The 25,185-nt window shown below is 43.8% G+C and overlaps 1 protein-coding gene across 2 annotated transcripts in view; it reads left to right on the top strand.

Annotated features, from left to right (window-relative positions):
* Window positions 1–731: 731 nt before the first annotated feature.
* The window catches only part of GAL3ST2 (galactose-3-O-sulfotransferase 2), a 36,523-nt gene continuing 12,069 nt past the window's right edge, over window positions 732–25,185 (top strand). Inside the window, exons 1-2 of one of the 2 annotated variants that reach the window (XM_069083356.1) lie at window positions 732–846; window positions 24,743–24,829. In XM_069083356.1, coding sequence (XP_068939457.1) covers window positions 818–846; window positions 24,743–24,829 — 116 coding nt within the window. In that variant the 5' untranslated portion in view covers window positions 732–817. Of the gene's footprint in view, window positions 847–24,713; window positions 24,830–25,185 lie in introns of those variants that run through there. The other variant, XM_069083357.1, reaches the window with a different exon arrangement.

Below are 25,185 nucleotides of genomic sequence, written 5' to 3'. Positions count from 1 at the left end.
GTAGGAAGTATTAGAGGTGAAATTGGAACTCAGGTCTTCCTGATTCCAAGTCACCCCCCCCCCCCCTGTCTCTCAGCATGAAGGTGACAGATCGGAAGAGCGTCACCTTCATGCTCCCCCCCCCCCCCCCTCCCCCCCCCCCCCTCCCCCCCCCCCCCCCCTCCCTCCCTCTTCCCCCCCCCCCCCATAAACATATTGCTTACCCTTCCTCTTCTCCTCCTCACCTGGGTAGAACCTGGCAGATAGCTCATTTTTTGAAAGGAATCAACCTTTGTAATGGGTTTTGCAAACTTTAAATTTCTATTTAAAATGTCATTCGTCCCTCAGTTTTACACTAAGTAAAGCCTGGTGCCACGGAAGGATGCTGCTGTACTTGGAATCAGAGGGTCAGCTATTGGCAGGTCCTCTTTGACACTTACTAGGTACATGACCTTGGGAAAGTCACTCCACTTTCTCTATGCCTCGGTTCGGTTTTCTCGCTTGTGAAACCAGGCGGTCGGACTGAATGACCTCTGAGGTCCCTTTCAGAACTAAATTTCTTATCCTCAGGAGAGAGGAATAGTTCAAAGTACTGGCTTTGGAGTTTTGGGCAAAATGGAAGGAGTGTCCCATCTTGGGCTTGAGGTGAGTTCTCCCAGGTGATTAAAGTTCCATCTCTGGCTTCTTCAGCCACACCCCCCCCCTCCCCGAACCCGCCCCAGGCTGGCGAGGTCTTTTCTCCCAAGCTGGACACCTAGGCGCAGTCTACTGGCGCTCCAGCCACAGGCTGATTCGCACACAGGCAGCTCTTTGTTCCCCTGGAGTCTTTCATTGCAGAATGTCCTTGGGGCAGCTTCCCAAATGGAGGTAAGAGAGAAGCCGGGCTCCGCCCGGGGGCCCCCAGGCAGCTGTGGAAGGCTTAGGCTTACTGAGGTTGAATACGGAAGCTCTAATGAGAAGGTTTTAAGATAAGCTGGAAGGGAATGAGCCTTTCCTGGCCCCCACATTATTATTTGGTTTTTCTAAAAACAACCAAATCATCTTTGATTCAGGTTTCCGTGATACCTTTGCTGTTAAGCAAGATAAAGTTCTCTGACTGCATTGCAGGGGGTAGGTACATGAATCCTTGCTTTTCGGCACCTCTCTCTGCCCTGGCCCCTGAATCATGGATGCTGGACTGGGAAAGGCGCATCTCCCTCCCTCTCCCTCTGCGCCGCTCGTCGGTTTCCGCCTGGTGACCCCGCTTACTTTACCGTTTAAGTCCAGCAGCATCCAGCCAGTGGCCAAACTTTTGCGTTGCTGACCCTCCCTCCCCTCAGCCTGAGTGTGAGGTGTCAGGATGGCTTGGCCCTCTCTGAAGGTTTCTAACTTTATTTCTTTAGGAAATGTTCGCTTTGAGTCGACATTTCTCCCTGCCTTTCAGGCAGTCAGAGGGGACTGTTTGAAGAGCCTGGAACCAACCCAAGATGCCGTTTCAGAGGCTGGGAAAAACAGCTTTCTTCCCCTGCTTAAGTTACAGAATGTTCGCAGGTTGTTAGAAAGAGTGGGGATAGGAGGAGGAAGAGAATCTTCTTTCTCCTCCTCCTTTCTCTCTCTGTCTATCTCTGTCTCTCTCTGCCCCAAGGTTACTGCCAGGCTGCCTGACATTGCGTTCATTTTTTCTTAAATTCTTAAGTGAATGGAAGAATACAAATGTTTGGGACAGATCTCCAGATTCATCGTGATAATCCTACCCTCTGAGCACCTCACTCTGTGTGCTTCCTTCTTCTCCTACCCCTACCCTAACAGAAATCCTGTTAACATGGTTGCGATCTGAACATAAAATCATAAAGACATCACAGAGAATCCAAGGTGAGCTTTTAAGCTTGTCATTTAAGGAGCAAGAAAACAAAGTGCACCGAAGCCTAGCTCTCTTGTTGCTACAGCAGGAAAAGAGAGCATTAGGTAAACCTTTTTTTGGGGGTGGGAGGAGGCTGCTTTCCCTTTGAATAATAAACAAGTAGAGTGGTTTTTTTTTTCAGTGTTTAAAAATTAAATCAACTTTTTGGGTAAGAGTTGTGAGGAATGAGTTTAGTATATAAAGTTCAGTCAACAAATACACTTTCACTCAAATTGCAATTCTAATTAATGTTCCTTCCCTTCTCTTTAAATTTAGTTCACCATCACTGAGCACCTATTGTGTGTAAGGGGACTGGGCTAGGGGCTGGGGAGAGAAGAAAAATCACACCAAACAGTCTCTGCCCTGAACGAGCTTACATTCTGTTGTGTGTGTATAATTTAGTATTGTATTAATATTGGACATTTTGTACAATATCGCACACTTTAATGCTGTATTACAGCATAATAGCTAGCATTTATATAGTACTTTAACGTTTATTAAGTGCTTTAGAAATATCTCATTTGGTCTTCATAACAACCTTGGAAGATATGTACTATTATTATCCCCACTTTACAGTTAGGAATTTGAGGCGGGCAGAGGTCAAGCGATTTGCTCAGGGTTACAGGACTAGAGAGAGTTTGAGGCCAGATTTGAACTCAGGCACTCTATTCATTATGCCACATAGCTGCCCAGACAGTCTCATCTTGTCCCAGATTTATTCAATTGGCAGATAGAAATGTTTGAAGGATCTCACCTGTGGCCTAAGGAAAGAATTGTAAAGCACAAAAGGTATCTAGGGCCTTGAGATGCAGGCTACATCAAAGTATTTATTCAGCTCCTACTAGGCTCTGTGCTAGGCACCAGGCATACAAAAAAGTAAAATTGGTCTGACACTCAAAGGACATTCTAACCAAATACGCTCTCTCTTTCATGCCTATGTGGCCATTGCAGTTGCTACCAGGGCAGAGGGAGTGGAAGAAAAATCTTCTTCCCCCAGGCCAGGAAGAGATCTTCCTGCAGAAGCATAGCTCCCTGTCTGGGGTTAGCTTTTCTTTCAGTGGCTTCTCTTCCAAAAGTTCCTGAAAGTGTTCTCTACTCACAAGCTTTAATGAAGCAACCCTTTAAGAAGCTGGGCAGAACCAGCTGTTAGGAAGTCTGTTCATGGATGCATCAGTGCAAGAGGACAGCCAGTCCACTAAAGACTTTTTCCAACTGCCAATCTGAGCCTTGGAGAAAGCTAGGGACTGAGTTCTAAGAGATGGAGTCCAGGAGGGATTAGATTCTAGGCATAAGGGGCAGCCACGGCAGAAGTTCCAATATGGCAGATGAAGAGTGGAATTTGAAGACTAGCCAGGAGACCCATTTGGCTGGTAAGTAGAGTATGTGGAGGGGAGTGAGTGATGTACAGTCTGCTTGCAAAGGTGGACTGGAGTCAGATTGTGGTTTTTTTCTTTTTGCAGGGGGGAAGACAGGGCAATTGGGGTTGTGACTTGCCCAAGGTCACATGGCTAGTAAGTGTTAAGTGTCTGATGTCAGATTTGAACTCAGGTCCTCCTGACTTCAGGGCCGGTACTCTGGTCACTGTGCCACCTAACCACCCCCTGGAGTCAGATTGTGAAGGGCCCCAAATGCCAAAGTGTGGAACTTCTAGTTAGTCTATGTTGGAGGCAATAGGGAGCCAGGGAAGTTTTTTTTTTTTTTTTGATTCCCAGATTGCATTTTTATTTATTTTTAATTTTTAATTTATTTACTTTTATTTTACAACATTCAATTCCACAGTCCCAAGTTTCATTTTTTCTCCCTCCCCCCCTTCCATCATGGCGGCATGCACTCGAATATAGGATCTATACATATCTTCACATTAATCATTAGTCAGGTTGTACAGAAGGATTATAACTGATGCAATGATCCATGGGAAAGACAGGGAAGTTTCTGGAACAGTGAACTGACACGGTTAGATCTTTGCTTTAAGATGATTTTGGCCACTGCTCAGAGGAAACTGGAAATCTAATTAGCAGGATGTTGTGACAGTTGAGGTGATGACTCGCAAGTCTCTGAATTTGAGTGGCAATCCTGTAGGTGGATGGAAGGGGATAAAGAGGAGGGATATCAAGGTGGAAATTTGTCAATAGACTGGATCTAGAGGTGGGGGTGGGAGAGAGGTAAGAGTGTAGGATAATAGGGACCTGAAGCATGGGGACAGTGATGTCCTCAACATGTGGAGAAGTTTGGAGGAGTAGTGCTTTTAGAGAAGGAATATAATGTGTAGTTTCCATTTGGGATGATGAGGGACGGAATCCCAATAGGTTCAGCAGGAACCCTGATTTCATCCAAGACCAGGAAACCTGCAATGGCATCTGGAAAGAATTCAGCTCAGCCTAACTTGGAGTTAGAGTTGAGAAAGTTTATTGTTACGCTTCCATGAGAAGCGGGCAAGAGTCCTTAAGGGACCTGCGAGTGAGAGGGGTACATGCTTTTACCTTTAAAGGGTAGGGCTGCCATTGTCAGGGCTGACCTGATGGGTGGGACCTCAATGTATAGATAGTTTAGATAAGATTTGGGCCAGGCCAGAGGAGACATGAGGGATTAAGTAAGAACAAAGGAGTCCCAAGGTATTGCCTAGGCCTAGTGAGGATAGGGGGAAGGGGCAGAGTCCGAGGTTGGGAAAGGAATTTTACAGATAACAATTTTACAATACAAATTGCAGTTACAATTTCACAGACTGGTTTCACAAGTTGGTTTCACAAATTGACCTAGACCCCAGGTACCCCATCAGGGATATGTTGAGCTTGACAGGATAATGATATAATCGTATAACCAGATGGAAATGTCCAACAGGTGGTTGGGTAAGCAGAATGGTAAAGGTTAGGGTATTTTCCTCCTCTCCTTTAAGTTCTCTATTCTGAGATTCTGTATTGTTATTATTAGTAATTTAGTGATTGCACAAGCTCCCAAAGGGCAGGGATTGGGTCTTCATGAAAAGTAGCATGCTAGAGTGGACGGGGCTGACACTGGAGTCAGGAAGACCTGAAGTTAAAATCTGTTGTTGGCATTGACTGTGTGACCCTGAGCAAGTCACTTAACCCCATTTGCATCAGTTTTCCCTCTTGTAAAATGAGCTTGAGATGGAAATGGCAAACCATTCTAATATCTTTGCCAAGAAAACCCCGAATAGAGTCATAAAGAGTTGGACATGATTGAAATGACTGAAAAGAACAACAAGCTGTGTGACCATGGACGAGTCACTTAACCTTTCTGGGCCTCAGCTTCCTTATCTGTCAAATGGAGAGAACACTGTCTGAAGGACAGACCTTGGGAGACTGTTGTGAAGTTCACATGAGCTCATGTGCGTGCAATGCCAACTTGGCTGGGCTTGCCTTTTCTTTAGTGTGTTCCCTGGTATTTTGAAGGCACTGAGGGGAAGTATTGGTAACTTGTGTAGCCTTAGGGCATCAGCTTGAGTAGAGGTGCCAAAACTGCTTTAATTGTTGTGCTGTGGAGATAAACAGTATTTTAAAAAGTCATTATTAAATTATTTATATTTAGTTTTCAACATTCACTTCCATAAGTTTTAAATTTTCTTCCTCTCCTTCCCCAAGAGGGCTTGCAATCTGATATGGGCTTTACACATACATTCCTATTAAACACATTTTCACATTAGTCATGTTACATAGAAGAATTATAACAAATGGGAAAAAACATGAGAAAGAACCAATCCCCCCCCCCCAATAAAACAAAACAAAAAAGGAAATAGTCTGCTTTGTTCTGCATTCTGACTCCATAGTTCTTTCTCTGGATGTAGCTAGCATTTTCCATTGTGTGCCCTTTGGAATCGTTTTAGGTCCTTGCATTGCTGAGAAGACCCAAGTCTATCAAAATCAATCCTCTAACACTGTGGCTGTTACTGTGTACAATGTTCTCCTGGTTCTGCTCCCCTCACTCAGCATCAGTTCATATACGTCTTTCAAGGTTTCTCTGGAGTCTGCTTGTTCATCATTTCTTACAGCATAATAGAATTCCATTACATTCATATCCACAGCTTGTTTAGCCATTCCCCAATTGATGGGTATCTCCTTGATTTCCAGTTCTTGGCCATCACAAAAAGAGCTGCTATAAATATTTTTGTACATGTGAGTCCTTTTCCCATTTTTATGATCTCTTTGGGATACAGCCCTAGAAGTGTTGTTGCTGGGTCAAATGGTATGCACATTTTTATAGCCTTTTGGGCGTTGTTCCAAATTGCTCTCCAGAAGGGTTGGATCAGCTCACAGCTCCACCAACAATGAATTGGTGTTCCAACTTTCCCACATCTTCTCCAACATTTATCATTTTCCTGTTTTGTCATGCTAGCCAATGCTAGCTGTGATGTGGTGCCTCAGAGTTGTTTTGATTTGCATCTCTCTAATCAGTAGTGACTTAGAGCATTTTTTTTTCACATAAAGCTATAGATGACTTTAATGTCTTCCTCTGAAAACTGCCTGTTCATATCCTTTGACCATTTATCAACTGGGAAATGACTTGTGTTCTTGTAAATTTAACTCAGTTCTCTATATATTTTAGAAATGAGGCCTTCATCTGAGACACTGGTTGTAAACAGTCTTTTTTTTTTCTTTTTGGAGGGGGGAAGGCCGGGCAATTGGGGTTAAGTGACTTGTCCAAGGTCACATGACTAGTAAATGTTAAGGGTCTGAGGTCTGATTTGAACTCAGTTCCTCCTGACTCCAAGGCCGGTGCTCTATTCACGGTGCCACTTACACGCCCTTAAACAGTCTTTTAAAAATGAGAACTGAGCTTCCTTGCTTTGTGAAATATCCAGAGGAGAGGGAAGCTAGATGGTCCATAAGCTTTCTGTATGTTGCTCGGTTGGGGAGCACTCTGCTTTATGATTAGGAACTTCCTTCTCCTTCTCACCCTGGGCAACCCACCAGTGGGTGAGAGCTGGAAGATTTTGACTTGCTTGGGAGTCTATGGCCCCCCGGGTGGCAAACATACCAGAGAGGTCAGGAAGAGGACACATATGGGAAGCCAGCTTAAGATGGGTCATGGGCTTTATAAAGGGGTAACGGGTAATGCTGATGGAACCATCAGAGAGAGTGATCAAAACCAGAGGCCATTGGTTTGGCACTCAATCAAGAACTGGCTATGGCATTTAATCAGTAGGAGGAGAGTTACCACTCCCCCTCTTATGCCTATGAGATTGGCAGTCATAACTCTCTACCTGGTAACTCTCTATAGAGTGCAGCTTATAGCCATGTCTGTTCTGTTAGTGGAAGTGAAACTGGGAGTTCAGATCTCCCAAGTAAGTAGGTTACCAGCAAGCTAGAGGTTTTGGTGATATCTATATCATCTATATCAATATCTATATCTATCTCATCTATATCTAACATCAAAGTCCATTCAATAAGTGTACCAGAATCCATAAAGTCAAGTTGTTAAGCAATTACTAAGCACCTACTATGTACTGGATATTTTGCTAAGTTCAATAATGGGAATCTGTATTTCTTTATATCAAATGAAGTTCAGGAGGCAAAAATCTTAATGGGAAATGGGACTGAGCCCAATTTGGTGAAATAAATGCATGCATGTACATATATAGTATACACACATGCATATATGTGTATGCATGTATATACACAAATAACATCTGTAAATGAAATATTTTATAATAGTCTCTACTAAACCCTGAAATAAATGAGATGTGATTTGAGCAGGAATTAGGAAACTGAGAGCATAAACATTTGTAAGACACGTAAACACACAGGAAGACTGCTAGCGCAGGTTCACTCTTGATCTGGTCAGATAGGAAGGACAGGAAGACAGCTTCAGAGGGGTTAATAATCTCACTTTATTCTAGTCTATTTTTCTCACAAGAGGGTTTGCTGATAATGGGAGCAGAAACTCCTATAGCATTCCCTAATTACCCTCCTCGCAGGGGCCAGTGTGAAGGGGGGAGCAACTACCCCTACATCTTGAGGGGATCAACCTAGACAGGCATAGCTTGTGCACTTCCCTAAATCCCTTCAAGCCTCAGTGGGGGCTGCTTGAGGCAAACACAGATTCCCCCCAACCCTTGATAGGGGTCAATGAAGGCATGCCCAGCAATCCAACTTGTGCATTCAATCCTAAGGGTTCCCCAGTCCCTTACCAGTGCCCACCTGCTTTATAGGGCAACAGACAAAGAAGGCATCTCAACAGCAATAGCCTCACAAGTTTCCATTATCTCCCTGTTATATTCCACTGCACAGTCGCAATAGATATTTACAATTTTAAGCATAAATGTTTGTTATTTATTATTCTATAATGCTATGCAAGTTCGGTGGAGATGTTTAGGATCATGATCATGAGAACTCATATCTAACACCCGGGAACAAGAGGTTGTTATGGTTATGGAACTTGGGAACTTAACATGAAAAAGAATAACAAAAATCCACCTTACAGCATTACCGACTGCTCTGTTATGGCCATGACATGGATATCCCACTTGGGATAAATGGTGGCCTTGAACTGGAAGCCATCAGGATCTAGATGGGCTTCCCAGAACTTGTACAGACATCCAGGCAGGCCCTCTCTACCTGGATGTACATGAAAGATGCCTGGGCTTATAGTTAAACTTGGGAGTGTCACTTGATGGTTAACATCTTTGAGTTCAACTCATTGCCTGCCCATGCGCTGTAGATGCAAGCGGGGTGATCTTTGCACTTATCTTCCTCTCCACCTCCAGTGCCCAATTCTTTACCCTGAGGCCAGGTGCTTTTGTTCAGGGGAAACTTAACTGTAGCAATAATTTTAGGGATGGAACAGAATAGGCAAATGTTAAAGAAAAGACAAGGCTTGCTGGGTAGGCATTATGTACATGAGTCATTTTGCAAACTTTCAAGTCCTCTATCATTGCATTGTCCCCAGCACCTAGGATACAGCCTAGTACAAACCAGGCGATTCGTGAATTTTTGTGGAGTGACTGAACAGTAAGACTGACCAGAAGGAAGAATTGTATTGTACTATGGGAAGTCCCCTGGGCATTCTTGGGGTTTTACATTTCTGTGGTCTGCAGTGATGAACTAGGGATCTCTTTGCAAGCAATGAGTGAATCACTGTTTAGACTGAGCCCCAGGAGCATAACTTGCCATATTAACAGGGAGGGGATGTGTGTGTATTCATTCCTTGTTCTATAAACTGGCACGTTCTACATTATACGTTTACAAAAAGAGTTGTGTTGCTGACTTTTGGTTTTCTATTACTGTCACGTTGAGGTTTAGCTCTCTCTGCCATCTGACCCCTTCCTTATACAACAGGAGAAAGAGTTAAGCAGAAACAATTGATATTATGAGCACATTGGCCAATGTGTGAAATGACCTGTCCCATAGTCCTTTGCTTCTCTTTTGGGAGGGGAGAAATACCCTGCATTTTGATGTGGTCTTGACTAATATAATTTTACAAAAAAGAAATCAATACATTGTAACCTAACTTCACTGAAACATTCTATCACCCTTACCCTCCCTCCACCCTGCAGTCTAATGTTGTTTGATCCATTCATATTATTGCTCTTATGGAACAAACTGGCCGCATGTAATGTTGTTTCATCTAAATTCCCTTCTCCCCTCCTCAGAAATGGTTGGACAGCTAGATGGCCTGGTAGAAAGACTGCTAGCTCTGGAGTCAGGAAGACTCATCTTCCTGAGTTCAAATCTGGCTTCAGATACTTACTAGCTGTGGGATCTTGAACAACTGACTTCATCCTGTTTACCTCAGTTTCCTTGTTTGTAAAATTAACTGGAGAAGGAGATGGCAAACCAGCATCTTTGCCAAGAAAATGGGGTCATGAAGAGTTGGACCTGACTGACCTGACTGTGCTAAGCACAAAGACACAAAGAAAGGCAAAAACCAGTCTGTGAAACAGCTCGAGGTCTAATGGGGAGACTATGTACACAAACGAACTCCAGACAGGATGAACTGCAGCTAGGCAGAGTGGGAAGGCACTAGCCTAAAGAGGCTTGGGAAAGGCTTCTTGTAGAAGGTGAGCTTTAAGGCAGGAAGAACAAGAGAAGGAGGGGAGGAAGGAGAGAATTCTGAGTATGGCAGAGAAACCATGAAAATGCCTGGAGTTGGGGAGTGTGGAACAACAGGGAAGCCAATGTCATTAGATGGAAAAGTATGTGGGGCCAAGGTGGAAGAAAAACAGAAAGGTGGGAGGCAGGGAAAGTTAGGAAGGGCTAAAATGCCCAAGAGGATTTCAAAATCCAAATGCCCCTAAGAAAATTCAGCTGCATTAACCATGGAGTTAGATTTGTTTTAATCAGATAATCAAATCAATAGTAACTGGGATGGCATCTTTGGAAGTTGGCATTGACATGAAATCGGGGTGGAAATGTGGGAAGGGTGGGGCATTTGGAGCACTCAGAGGGTACTATGTGTTTGGGTTCAGGGGAAGTTGAGGCAGAAGAAAGGTTGAGAAAAGTAGGCGAGTGACACACCCATTTTCTTTTCTTTGCCACACCCAGGTAGCAGTTAGTGGACTTGCTGTCTAGATTACAATTTCAGGACTAGTCATCGTAGTTTTAATTAGCTCTGTCATCCCTACAGTTTGTGATTTTGATATGATCAATGAAGTGGCAACACTGACTGGCATTAGGAGGCTTTTGCCTGTGGTTTGTATAGTTATAAACACGTAGCTTTTCTCATTTCTGCCCAGCGCCCCAGTCCAAGAACATCCCACCCAAGTCTGTTGTCCCCACTGAAGTCAGGTTTCTTGTTCTAAAGGAACAGAGGAGGAGGGAAAGAGAAAAAGGAGCATGCTCATGCCCCCCACCTTGTCTTCCTGTACTCACTGTTGGAAGGAACAGTGTTGGTTGGGGAATTCCCCCTTTGCTCCCCAGGTACTTGGGATGTGCCTCTGCAAATAGGTGAAATATGCAAAACATGTCAAGTGCTATTTTCTTTGAGTTCCTCAGCACTCTTGTGAGGGAAGACAAAGGAATATGAGTGCCGTTTTACAGAGGTGAAATTCTAAGTCATAAGCCAATGTGTGGCGAAGTTGGGGCTCTTAGCCAACTCTTCTGACCTAGACCGCAGTGGCACCCAGTAGAGGGTGAGGCTCCCTCATGTGAGAGTGGATCATTTTGTACCTTGGACAGTATCTAAGGCTTTAAGAGTACATTTCCATATAAAAAATCAGCAGAGATAACGAACTTGCTCTGGGGGCATAGATTGGCGCTTTACCTTTCCCCCAGGGCTCATTTCCACAGACTGATAGGAGAAACTTAATTTTAAAAATGTGGGAGCCCTGAATCCCAGAGCTGCTTGGTAATTTCAACAAATAGCATTTGCCTGTTGGTGGCTTAGTCTGGTGGGGATTTGGGTAATATACTGGATGGTCACTATAAATCAGGGTATGGTTTCTTACTAAGAGAACTCGGGCCTGAATCAGAAAAAGTGGTCAAAGGAAAAGGCTGATACCAAAATGATTCTGATCTTCCATTTCCTGTCTTGGAGATCACAAGCCTCTATGCTCAAACCTCAGAAAAAAGAAGTAGAGAGGCTTCTTTCAGTTCCAAGCTAAGGATCTCTGCTCTTTCTGAAAGAGTACATTCTGGCTGAGGACTATATTGCAGCTGAACCTGAAGTTGGAGGTAGTGGAGTCTATGCCTACTGAGGAATAAACCTAGGTAGTCTTGAGAGGACTGACCCATCCAGCGGAAATCTCATGCTAGCTAGCTCAGCAGTGAACTTCATGTGACTCTATAATGAGAGTAAAGACATTCAAGGTCCTTCAATTCCACAAGGAGAAAGGACATTGAAGCCTTATAGTTTGAAAGTTGAAAACTTCCTCTGTTTCTTGTGTGTCTCATTGGTATTATACTTTAAATTTGTGATCCAGGTTTATCAGGTCAAAATTTGTATGTGTTTGTGGGAGTGCGCCCCCAATTTTATCAGAGAGGGTGTCTGTAACTATCATTCTTCCTATGCCATGTGAATAAATGCCTTTTCTAAGAGCTAATTGTCTGCAGTCTAATTGCTAACAGAAAAAACACTAGTGGGGACTCCTCAGTTATAATTTTAGAAGGATGGTGCCACAGGCAGTGCCAATTCCCAACCCTGAGAGTACTTATATTCCTGGAGACCCCAACTGAAAGTGGAAATAGAGCAGAGTTGGTGCTGTATGAATGTCAGTTGGTTTGGGAGGTCGTCAGATTCTTTCCTTTCCTTTTTCTTTTTCTATTCCCTGAGAGACAACCTTACCAGAACACTTGTTAGCTTTGAGTGGCTGCAGTGACCAGGAGCAGCACTGTTTCATACTTTGGAGAGCAACAATAGCTTCAACCTGTTGGAAATATTTTTCAAATATATCAACAAATATCGCCAACACACGATGCTTGAATCCACCAATGATGAGTGAGTGAGAGCAGTGTGAACACAAGCTCTGGTAGTGCCTGGGCAGGGACCGTGGTCGGTAACCCAAATTCACAGGTGCTCCCCCAGTTTACTTGTCTCCTCCGCTAGGTTGCGTTTCATTCCACCCCTTGCTTGATAGTATGTATTGGTGTGGCCACAGAGGCGCCTTCCACTCACTCTTACAAACACTGCCCACTCGTACATGTTAAGATAAAACAGGCATAAATTGGGAACTCCTAGCCAAGTTCAGCACAAGAGCAGAGAAGAGCAGGCTTGGATGTTCGTAGAGTCATGGCCTCTGAGGCATCTCAGGAAGGACCAAATTCTGAATTTAATAAACAACCAAAACAAAAAGAAAAACCAAAACAAAACCCTGAATATTTCTATATACAAAGTAAAATAAATTTAAAAAAGGATTGTACATGGAACCAGTGGTCTCTATTACATTCGGCTTGCTTTCTCTTTTAAGTACAACCCCCCCCCCCAAAACAAACAAACAAACAAACAAACAAAAAACCCAATGTAACCCGTAACTTTCAAAGCTGTCCTGCTTGTCTGTAGTTCTTATTGGCCTTCCATGGGTTTTCTTCCATTATGAGAAGCATACCCACACCCAGGCCTCATTTGGAGATGTCCTATCATGGGTGGTGAAGTCCATCTCCCACCATGCAACTCTACCCATGACTTTTCTCTAGACAGTGCATGAAGGTTGGTTCTGGTCACTCTAATACCCTAACTTGGGGATGAGTATGACTCATTCCCCATCTCTTTTACTCCTCAGGGTGACCATCAAATTATGCCCAGTCCCAGATTTTGTCCAGATCCCAGAGAAGGGAGGGAGGGGAAACTGTGGTCAATCAACTGACCTCTAGGAAGCAGCCCTGGGTACCTTGAGTCTCGAAGTCCCACAGCATCTTGTCTTCTCTCACTTCATTTGGAAATGCACCCAAGCCAGTCTCCATGCCTCCTCCCTTCTACCTATGTCGGGCAGGAAGAGGTAGATATGAGGACACAGACTCACCAGGAAGTTTGGCCATTCTGCTGCCTGGCTGTATTTCCAGTTGGGCCTTACCAATTGTCAGCACTCAGCTTTGAATATGAACCTTCTCTAAGCCATAGAGTCAACTTACTGGCTGGTTCTATTGGCCAAAATGTAGAAGCCCTGATGGACAGGAGGGCTGAGACCAACATTTCCAAGACAACCATTCCAATGTGCTATTGGTTAACTATCCAGGTCATAAAAAATCTAGAAGCCCTTCTGTATTCTCTGCATGTATATACACCTAGGACCTCAGATAGAAACATTCTTCTCCTGACTTTCAAAGGCGGAGGGGCACCCACAGATTTTTGCATAATAATTCTAATTTTGACTTCATAGTTAGGGTCATTGGATCATAGATCCAGAACTATAGGGGTATCCAGAAACCAACTAGTCTAATATCTTTACTTTATAGGGAGGTTAGGGAGCTTGCCCAGTCTCACAAGTAGTGAGTGTTAGAGGCAGGGTTTGAACCATGACCCCCTTTTTCCAGAGCTAGTGCTCTTTCAATTATACTAGAGATAAATTCACTAGGTGGAGGATGCCCCTGGACCTTACTAAGGCATGCGGGTGGAAGGCCAGTCCACTGGCAGGTGAGCAGTGTGCATGTCTGGGATGGGCAATGACCAAAATCTGAAAAGGATGAATCTGTGTTTGGGAAATTGTGTGCCACTGTCAACAACTTGAAGTCATTTCCCCTGCAGAAAAACCCATCTTTTAAACATGACTATTCCCCAGGGGATGCCACATGATTTTGATTCTTGAAATATCACATCGCTGGAAGGATCAAAGTTATGCCAATGACTTCTCCCAGGGTTGCTAGGCTACGCCTGCTATTCAGTATGTTGAGCTGCTGTTTAAAATGTCCTCTTTCTTTTTAGCTTGAGGTAGGCTGATTAGAGGTTAGAGGGCTGGGCTGAGTTGGAGAGATCTGGCTTCAAGGCCCCCCTCAGAACCAGACTGGCTTTGGGCAAATCCCTTCATCTCTCAGTTGTCCAAGCAGTTCTAAGCTAGGATTCAAGTGAGCAGTTCCTTCAGAGGTCTGGTGGAGACCAAAACTGCAGTTCAGGTCTGTGCTGAATGAAACTCCCATTCAGTTTTCTGAAACTCCAGTTGTTTGAAATTAAAAGAGTCTTTCCCTCCTGGTAATCAATGGCTTAATGGCGATTTTAAAAGCCCTTACTGGAGACTTTGCTTAGAGTTTTACTATCTCACCTCATAGCCCATCTGCATGGGTCTTTCTTCTCATTGGTGGAGATTGACCCATGCCTTTGAGAGGGCCAGAGTTGGAGAAAGCTTGGGTAAAGAGAAATCTTGGTCTTCTGACTTCCAGCTTTAAAAGAAAATATTCAGTCATGTCAGCTTCTTTTCAGAGTCTTTCCCTCTTTTCAGGGACCTGAAGAGAGTCTGCAACTATATATCTTCTCTCTCAAAGCAAGAAGCTAGAAGACTTCATGCAAATCTGGAGCATTGAATAATCAATCTCTGCCAATGTAAATCTGCTATGTAAATGGCTTTTGAGGAAAATGACAAATGCTGGACGGGATGTGGAAAAATAGGGACATTGTGTACTGTTGGTGGAGCTGTGGACTGGCTCAACCATTCTGGACAACAATTTGGAACTCTGCCCAAAGGGCTATAAAATTGTGCATACCCATTGACTCAGCAATGTTACTACTTGGTCTGCATCCCAAAGAGATCAAAGCAAAAAGAAAAGGACCCATATGTAAAACAATATTTATAGTAACTCTTTTTGTGGTGGCAAAGAATTGGAAATTGAGGGGATGGGATGCTCATCAATTGAGGAATAGCTGAACACGTTGGGGTATAGGAATATAATGGAATATTATTGTTCTATAAGAAATGATGAGGGGGATAATCTCAGAAAAACCTGGGAAGATTTATACAAACTGATAGAAAGTGAAGTGAGCAGAACCACGAGAACATTGTTCACAATAACAGCAATAACGTAAGATCATCAATTGTGAAAGATTGGTGTAGCCTTAGCCATGACCACTACCACTCCATTACCAACTCAGCTCTCACCCTCTCCCATGACTCACTATCCTCCCCTACCTCTAGGAAGCTCTTCATTGTGGTTCCATAGGAGCCACAGTTTCAGGGTTGTGATTAATTACTCTAATTGTTATAACTAATACAATGATCCAAGACAATTCCAAAGGACTTATGATGAAAAATGCTGACCACCTCCAGAGAGGGAACTGATGAACTCTGAGTACAGATTGAAGCAGACTTTAAAAAAATTATTTTTCTTGGAACTTGAAATAATTAAAAAAAGCCTTAAAATCAAGTCTATTAAAATGGGCTTTGAGGCACGGGTTATATGCTTTTAAGTTGCAATGGGGACTCAAATGCATATTTCATTTATTTCAGGAACTTCCCCAAAGATTACCCCAGGGAAAATGATCTTATCAATGTTTCCAGTGAATTGGCCCATGGAGAAACCTTGATTATATTAATATATGAAAACCAGAGCCCTAACTAGGAATTCAATTGAGCTCCAGAGAGGGACACAGGAGTTTAATGTATGTCTGCACTTGTGTGTAGTTGGGATGGATGCAAGGCAGAGGTCATGGCAACTGAGAAGGCTGAGAACTTAAAAAGTCAGGGTGTTTTAGGGAGGCAGAGGGTAGGGGTGGAGAGGAGGACTGACAGCAGGCACTGAACTCATTGGGAGGAAGGAGAGGGACTTTATCCTCGGGTGACAGGGGAAAGGGGTTAGAGAGGAAAGGGATGGAGTTCTCTTTAAAGGAGGAGAGATGGTTGCTGAGTGACAGTGGCAAAAGGAGATTCTAAAAGTGGGAGCAGAAAAGGGATTTCTTCTCCTGGCTCTGTGTATGAGTGGAGTGGCCAGTTTTGGGGAGATGGAGTCCTCAGAAGAGGGTTAGGTCGGAGGATCATCGCCCTAGAACTGGAAGGAACTTCAGAGACCAACTAGTTCCTCCCTTCCCCCCAATTTACAGGTGGGGAAATGGAGGCCCAAGAGTCACAGAGCTTGTAAGCATCAGAGGTGGGGGCCAAACCTAGTTCCTTTAACTCTGGATTCAGCGCTCTTTTCCCAGCATACCTGCCTCAATTTTCAGTGAGCACCAGAATTGAGAAGGGATATGAGAGGGAAAGGTCTGGGCTCATAGATTTAGGACTAAAAGGGGCCTGAAGGATGGCCTTAGAAATCACTTAGTCCAATTCCCTCATTTTGCAATGAGGACACTGAGGCACAGAAAGCTGAGGTCACTTGTCTAAGGCCATGCAGGAAGGGAGGGGCAGAGCCAGGACCTGGAATGTGGGTACTCTGGCTCATTCCATGGGGCCTCAGGGGAGGGAGCTTCCTAGGGTGCAGAGGAGGCCAGTGAGTCACGGGGAGTGGCAGCGATGGCCAAGGCCGTATACGAGTCAGCTTTGGTTTCCATCGCCTTGGTCTTTCTATTGACTTTGCTTCAGTTTATTTGTATTGTTTCTATTTACATTACTTCTTGGATCCGTTTATTTCTTTGATGAGTTTATAGCTCTCCCTGCTTTTGTGTATTCATTGTACTCACAGCTTTGATAACCCAATAGCCCCCCATGATATTCACCTATGCCAGGACGTCTCTTCTTTTCCAGGTGACCAGCATTGACTTTGTTTCCATTTTTTTTGCTATGAGATGTACTGATATATTTATCTCTCTCTCTCTACATATCTATACCTATATCTACATCTATATCTATCTATCCCTATCCCTATTTCTATCCCTATCTCTATCATCTCTATCTCTATACCTATACTTATACCTATATCTATACACATATACATATATATGCATATACACACATATATGTTGGTGTATGTGTGTGGCCCCTTTCTTTTTCTCGATGACCTCCTTTGGGTTTATGCCCAGCAGTGGAATCTCAGGGTCATGGTCATGTTCTATACAGATATTCAGAAGTCTCATATATAGTGAGTCCCCAGACCACACAGCTTATCCACTGAAAGTGGGGGACAGTGACCTGTCCCACTCTAGTAGATAGAATGTTATCTCCTTGAGGGAAGGCACTGTTTTACTCTCTGTAAGATACCATTTGCATCCCTAGTGCCTCATCCAGTTTGGTTGAAGGCACCTGAGGAAATGGTAGACACCGATATATATGTTTACATGGACTATTTGTACCAACCTGTGGTAGAGCCTCTCAAGCTCATATTGGCCTGATCAACCACAGTGGGACACACCTTGGCCCCAACATAATGAAGTCATACTGGTCCTCCTTGAGAAGGAAGGACAACAACGATCCATCATCATGCCTCACTTGTTTTTGTCTTGTCCAATAAAGTCATGGCTATGGATGAGTCATGTCTGTGACAATGTAATCACAACAAATAGATATGGAGGGTCATGAATGAGAAAGGGAGATGCCAAAAGCAGGAGTGGGAGTTCAAGAGCCAAGAGGAAGAACTCTCTTATTTGAGTAATTTGGGACCATTTTCTATGTCATACCCTAGAATTCAGAACCTGGGCCAACAAGCACTTCTTTCTACCTTGGCCCGTGTTAAGTCCAAAGGTTTGGGAGATTGGGCTGCTGACAAATGGCAATGGAGAAGAGCTCCCTCGCGAGCTAACGAGTGATTAATTCCAGTGACACTTTGCTTCCTGGAAGCTTTACAGAAGCCTGATGGAGGCTTCTGTGGCTCTGCTCCAGTGTCACTTGGGAAAACCGAGCCCGTCCACACAGCCTCTTCCCGCTGTCTATGCACATGCTTGTATATATGGCCACAGAACCACAGATTTATAGCTGGGAAGGATTGCAGAAGCCCACCCTACCACACTGGGGTACAGAGAGGTTACCCACAGTCATAGAGGTAGTCAATGGCAGAAAGGAGATCTGGACTTGTTCTATCACATTACGCCACATCCACTCTTATCCGTGTGGATGTTCCCGCTAATGATGGTGTTCATAGCCCATTCCTTTATGCTCCATCCCGTGTTCCTCTTGTCCATGTCTTCCCCTGACTCAGCACTGGAGATCCCCTGGACAAGCTGGAGGTCATTCCCCTGAGAGGTGGAGGAGTGACACACTCTGCTTGTCTGCCCGTTGCCTGCCCACCCCTTGCCAGGGATGTGTTCATCTTTCTTATCATCAGTGTCTATAGGACATACACTCTCTACTTGTGGACTTTACTCATGGACAGAAACAATCACATTTCCTTAAAACCAATAATTCAAGACCATACATACAAACAAGACAAAGTCATATTTCCATTTCTGCTGAAAAAAAAGACCCAACACAAATTTTACATTGAACAAACTGCTTTGTTCCCTTAAGATTTCCATTGTAAAAATCAAGGTATGATTTAGTTCACTTTCATGTGCCTGGATTTTGGTACCCTGTCCCTTAAGTTAGGTCCTCCGAGGTGATAAGGGAAACTATCTTCTCCTTCTAGCTGCAAATTTATTTCTTTTTGTTTCAATAAATGTGTCAGAACTTTGATCTGGACTTTCATCTGAGCTTTCTTTTTTTTGGGGGGGGAAGGAAGGAGTCTAGAAGATTTGTGGAGAACTCTTTGGCCTAGAAGACCTTCACCAAATGCAGATCAACATCTTCTCTGTCATTTATAACCTTAGAACAGGTGTTCTTAACCTGGGCTCTATGGAGAGATGGCAGGGGATTCTTGACTTTGGACAGGAACAATTACATCTTGATTTTCATTAACCCCTAAATGAAATTGAGTATTTTCTCCAATTGTTCAAAGACATTCTGAGAAGGGGTGCATAGACTTTAAACTTAAAAAAATTATTTAAATTTTAAAATGTTCATATCCAAATTTTCTCCCTTCCACCCTCTCTTCTTCACCTATTGAGAAGGCAAGAAATGTGATACCCATTATATATATGAAGTTATGTAAAACATTTCCACATTAGCCATGTTTTGAAAAAAAAAAGCAAGAAATATAAAGTGAAAAAAAATCTGCTTTGATCTGTATTCAGACTCCATCAGTTTCCTCTCTGCAGGTGGAGAGCACTTTTCATCACGAGTCCTTTGGGATTGTCTTGGGTCATTGCCTTGATCAAAATATCTAAGTCTTTCCCAGTTGATCATCATACAATATTGCTGATGTGGACAATGTTCTCCTGGTTCTGCTCACTTCACACTATATCACATAAGTCTTCTCAGGCTTTCCTGAAACCAGCCCCTTTGCCATTTCTTATAGCACAATAGTATTCCATCACAATCACATACCACAATTTGTTCAATCATTCCCCAATTGATGGGTATCCCTCAATTTCCAATTCTTTGTCACTACAAAAAACCTGCTAGAAATATTTTGTATATATGAGTCTTTCTCCATTTTCTTCAATCTCTTTGGGATACAGACCTAGTAGTGGTATTGCTGGGTCAAAGGATATGCACAGTTTTATAGTTCTTTGGACATAGTTTCAAATTGTGCTCCAGAATGGCTGGGCCAATTCACAGCTCCACCAACAAAGCTTTAGTGTCCCCATTTCCCCATATCCCCTCTAGCATTTTCATTTTCCTCAAAGACTATTTACATAGAATTCTCCTCATTGGTGGAGATGGAGTAATCAATGCTTCAGGCCTTTGAGAGGTCTTCTAGTCTCTTGTTTTGAGAGGTGACTGTTTCTAGGAAACTAGCAAAGAAGGTCTGCCAACTTGAAATGCTGGCATCTGCAGCCCAGTTTGTTCCTTACCTAGCAGCTGCCACACAGGCAGCACCTATCAAAAGCGTGGCGACTGATTGCTCTTAGGGGAACAACTTCTAAGTGAGGTTACTGACTCTGTTCCCAGGCTCCTTTCTGTCCTCTTTGATAGAGAAGTTATTTCAGTTAAGAATACCTGTGCCCATTGTCTCTGTGATGATCCCCTCCTACCCCACCCTCAGCTGTGCCTGATAGGCAAAACAGATGGGACACATGTGACAGCCCCTGGCACTCTGGCCATGTGCAGATTAGAAGAGATATGGGAGGTATGTGTGTGAGTGTGTGTGGTGTATGTATGTGGGGTGTACATGCATATGTGTGTGATGTAATGTGTGGGGTGTGTATGTGATATATGTGTGTAGTGTGTATGTGGGCTGTACATGTGTATGATATAATATGTGTGGAGTGTGTATGTGATGTAAACATGTAGTATGCATGCATGTGCACGTTGGGTCTGCATATATATGTATTTGGGGAATGTGATATGTAATGTATGTGATGTGTATATGTGATGTATGTGTGTAGTATATATGTATATATATATATGTGGGGTATACATATGTATGTGTGTTGTGTGTGTAGCTAAGCAGCTGCAGCCACTAATTTCTGTTCTGGGGTGGGAATATGAGAAATCAGAGGGAAATCTCTTAAAGAGAAGCTTTAATTTTGGTACATGCCCAGGGTCTCCTTACCAAGGTCCCTTTTCAGGAAAGGTATTCAAGGGGAAAAAGAAATAATGTGTATAGGGTAGCTATTTACTTCCTCCACCACCTTTGCAGTCAGGTTGTTCTTGGAATGCGTTTTGGGACCTTTGCAAGTCCAGAGCAGAACCTTGCTGAGAAAGAGCCCTCTCTGTGCTACTGGGAAAATCTCAGGGGCATGTTCATGGTCCAGATGTTACCAACCCCGCCAGGGAATCCGCCCTACCCAAAAGTGCCCTGACTCCTGGCTCAAGCAGACCTGGGAGTCTGACCTCAGAAAGAGGGAGATCACTTTTTCTCATACTCTCTAGCTCATTTTGCCCCTTAGACAGCTAAAGTTTGACTAATGTGTAGGATCTCCACAAAAGGGATGGGCAAGTTCCTTTCTTGAAAATTACTTAGTGTGTGAAGTAGTAGATATCAGGTCTAGGGCCCATTCATATCGACCACAAGGAAATGCTTCCCACACCACAGACTCAAGCACATTGACAAACAAATCAACATGGTGCCATAACACATTACTTTTCTTATATTCTCCCAGGAGCTAAAGACTTGTGGGGGATTTATGGGACTGCTGAACAGGTACTTTCTTTTTACCGATGACATAGGCTTTTTGGGTGGCTCACAGGTTGGGATCTCCTGGAGATCCATAGCATGGCTTGGGCTTTCATCTGTACTAAAGTACTGGTGGTGAGTCTCCTCTTCTGAGAAGTTGTCAGCCAACCAGGACCTAGAACAAGGCTCTTCTGATCTCTTTACAATGTTGCCACCAAGATAAGGACCATCTATACTCAGGAGGAGAAACACAAAGCAGGAGGAGGAGCCAGCGACTTGAGATCTAGCCTAATACACGTTCTTGCTGCCATGTTTGTGCATAGATGTGCTAGGGAGGATGGGAAGGCACAGGGATCCCTTTCCTCTCCCCCCTTCTGGAATTCCAGGCTAGAGCTGTCAGAATCCCAAGCCACCTGTTTTAAAGAGAGGAAGAGTGGAAATCATTTCTCCTTTTTTCACCTACTGAGTAGGCAACTTCTTGGCCTCATTGTCAATCTTCTTCAACATAGCTCCCAATGATGGTGACCACAGAGATCACCCAGGAGCCTCTGCTCAGCATGTCTAGGGTCTAGACATGGATCTCAGCTAGGGTCTAGACCATAGGCTCCCCAAGTGGGCAATACTGCCCATGGGGGGTGCTGAAATGATCGGCAGTAGCCTTGGGTGCAATTGGGGGGCATTGAATAAAAATAAGGGGGTGATGGAAGCATAAAGAAAGAAGAAAACTTTGAAAAACGGTTCATCTGTTGTATAACAGAGTTAAAGTGATAGTGATTACATTATTTTCCACATAAACACACAAAATGCAAGTTATAACTGATCAGTGGTCAAGTCCGCTGACTGATCTTAAATAGCAAGTGTTGGCAGACCAGAGTCTTATGCATTGTTGGGAATTCCAGCATGCATAGGTAGGAATATGTGTGAGTAATGACTCATTTGCCAGATGATACTATATGGGGTCTGCCATATGGTTACATGATGCAATATTGTGTCATCAAAATTTTAATTCAGGAAAAAAATACAAATTTATGACAAATTATTCAATTTAAGATGCGTTATTTTTTTTTAAAAAAAGTTATATATATTTGAAATGGCATGAGTTTCAAAGAAAATGTTAAAGGGTTAAAGAAAGTAGATTTCCAGAGGGTCACTGAGTAATTTTTCTTGAAAAGGGGATTGTAGGCCAAATAAGTTTGAGAACCTCTGATCTAGACTGTAGACCCAACACCATGTATTCCTGGGATGTCCTCCATTATCCCCAGGTACAAATCCTTTAGAACTGAGCCAGGGCTCTCCCTATGGAGCTGAGTGTTTGCCAGTACAAAAGTAGAGAAATTAGTCTGACTGGGCCAAGTGCATACCGAGAAAATCTAAGCTGGAGGTGACATAATTGTGAGGGTATTTAGGGACTGATTTACAAGGTACCTGAAGGAGGGGAAAGATACCAGTGGTATAGAAAAGTCTCGGACTTATTAATATCCCCAGAAGATGACAGAAAGAACCCCAATAACTACCAACCTATATGCCTACTTTCCCATTTAGACAAATTATTTATGAGAATCATCTACATCTGAATTGAGGGAATTCTTGATGAAGGAAGGAAACAAACATTTATTAAATACTTAACTATGTTTGAATAGAGTGCCAAGCTTGGAGTTAGGAAGATTCATCTTCATGAGTTCAAATCTGGCCTCAGATGCTCACTAGCTGTGTGACCCTGGGCAAGTCACTGAACCCTGCCTCCTTTTCCTCATCTATAAAATAAGCTGGAGAAGGAAATGGCAAATCACTTCAGTTATCATTGCCAAGAAAACCCCAAATGGAATCCCACAGAGTAGGGCAAAACTGAAACAGTTGATTGGCAACAATGTTTCAGGCACTCTGGCAAGTGTTTTTACAAATATCTCATTTGAAAGGTAGGTGGTATTATTATCTCCATCTTACATTTGAGGAAACTGAGGCAAACAGACTAAATGACTCACCCAGCGTTAAACAGCTAATAAATGTCTGATTTCGTGGATTTGAACTCAGATCTTCTAACATCAAGCGCAGTGTACCATTTAGCGGCCTCCAGATGAAGATGTCAGTAGAGAACATTTTTTATAGGGACTTTCTGCAGTGGACTCCATCTTACCTGAGATCTTCTGCCTCTAACTCTATCCACCTTCCGTGACACTACATTTCCTTGTTCTGGTTTAATGAAAGGGAGGAAAATGGTAATCATATCTTCAGTTTGCCCAGCACCTTTCACTAAGGAGACTGCCTAGTGGTTAGAGATAACCTTCTCAGTCTCCAAACCCCCATAGCTACAGGACCAGGATTTCCTGGTGGAAGGGTTGTGCAACCCTCATCTGGATGGCATCATAAAGAAAGGCTGTAAAAGCTTCCTGGTGGGCTTCAAGAACAGGTTGGACAGCTCTTTCTGGGATGCATGGGAAGTCTTCTGCCCACACAGGGGGATGGGCCAGAAACCCTAGAGGGGCCCCTTCCAATCTTGGGTTTCTGCATACAGAGGAGTTCTCTCCAACCATTCTGTTTTACCAATAGGGAAAGACCTTGCCCCATCTGTAGGTAATTGCAGTTGTTGAGATGAGAACCAATGAGCCTCAGGTAAAGGCCACAGATGCATGTCTTTTTGGTCATGATCAAATGAGAGGATGAGGGTAGTGCAGTGGAAAGCTTTAGAGTTAAAGAACCTGGGTTCGAATCCTAGCTCTATCATTTACTAGCTGGGGGACTGAGGGACCTTGGACAAATTGCTTCACTTCTCTGGACCTGACTTTCCTCACCTGTGGAATGAGGGGTTTTGTCTTAGCACATGGTGCCTTCACCTGAATCACAGGGATTCAGGGAGGAGGATGAATAGAATTCTGGCAGCTAGAGCATCCTGAGGTCCAGGAGATGCCATGTCTTGAGTGGTCTTGGCTCTTGTTCCTTGGGACTTGAATGGCTACTTTCTGGATGCCTACAGAATCTTCTTGGACTATGGACTAGGTGGTGGTCATACCAAGAAAGGCAAAACCTTAACTCCTGTCCACCAGAAGCTCACATTTTAATGGGGGAGCCAACATGCAGATAATTGTGTACATGCAAATACAGATACTGGAAATGGGAGGTAATCTCCAAGAAGGCGTTAGCAACTGGGGATGGAGGTGGGGAGGGGATGGGATGGGAAAAGTCTCCCACACCGGCAGCTGAATCATGAGGTCAGCCAGGGAAGGAACGAGGGCAGCAGAGGGGAGGAAACAGAGGGTTACCCAGATATATGCAAAACACAAAACACAAAGTGGACAGAAGGTGACCCTTGGATGTGGTCAAGAAAGGTCTTCTTCAGGCACTTCTGGCTCGCCTGGGCCTTGAAAGGAGTCAGGGATTTCAAGAGGCAGAGGAGGAGTTGGTTTGGGGAAGCCCAAGTCCCACACGCTGCCAGGGCATCCTCTCACCCTTGCTAAGGCTGAATGTTTCTTCTCATCGGGTGTCATTCCAGGTACTTCCATGTCACCATCATCTTCTTGGTGCTTTTGAGCCTTCTCTTGGGAAGCTTCCTCAACACGCAAGTCAGTTTGCTGGTCCCGTAAGTTGGTTGTTGATCCAGAGGGGCTCTTGGGGGTGGATGTAGGTTTGACCCACAGGATTGTTGGCTGATATCCAACGACCCCATGGTTTGCATGGGAGGCAGTGGGTAGGGAGAAGAGTGCTTGCTTTTTTTTTTTAGGGTTAGAGGACCTGAGTGTGAGCTTTGGCTCTCTTCTTTACCCCCTGTGTGTGACCTTGGACAAACTCTCTCACCTGTTTGGTCCTCAGTTTTTCCATTTGTAGAATAAGGGGGCTGGTTTAGTCTTTTCAGTTGTGTCTGACTCTTTAGGACTCCATTTGGGGTTTTCTTGGCAAAGGTACTGGAGTGGTTTGCCATTTCCTTCTCCAATTCAT

Source organism: Petaurus breviceps, unplaced genomic scaffold, assembly GCF_028583685.1.
Source record: "Petaurus breviceps papuanus isolate PSGF00001 unplaced genomic scaffold, PetGlider_PUasm1.0 173, whole genome shotgun sequence".
NCBI classification, from domain to species: domain Eukaryota; kingdom Metazoa; phylum Chordata; class Mammalia; order Diprotodontia; family Petauridae; genus Petaurus; species Petaurus breviceps.
The sequence above is the reverse complement of the archived record's forward strand: the minus strand, read 5'-3'. Positions and strand labels throughout refer to the sequence as shown.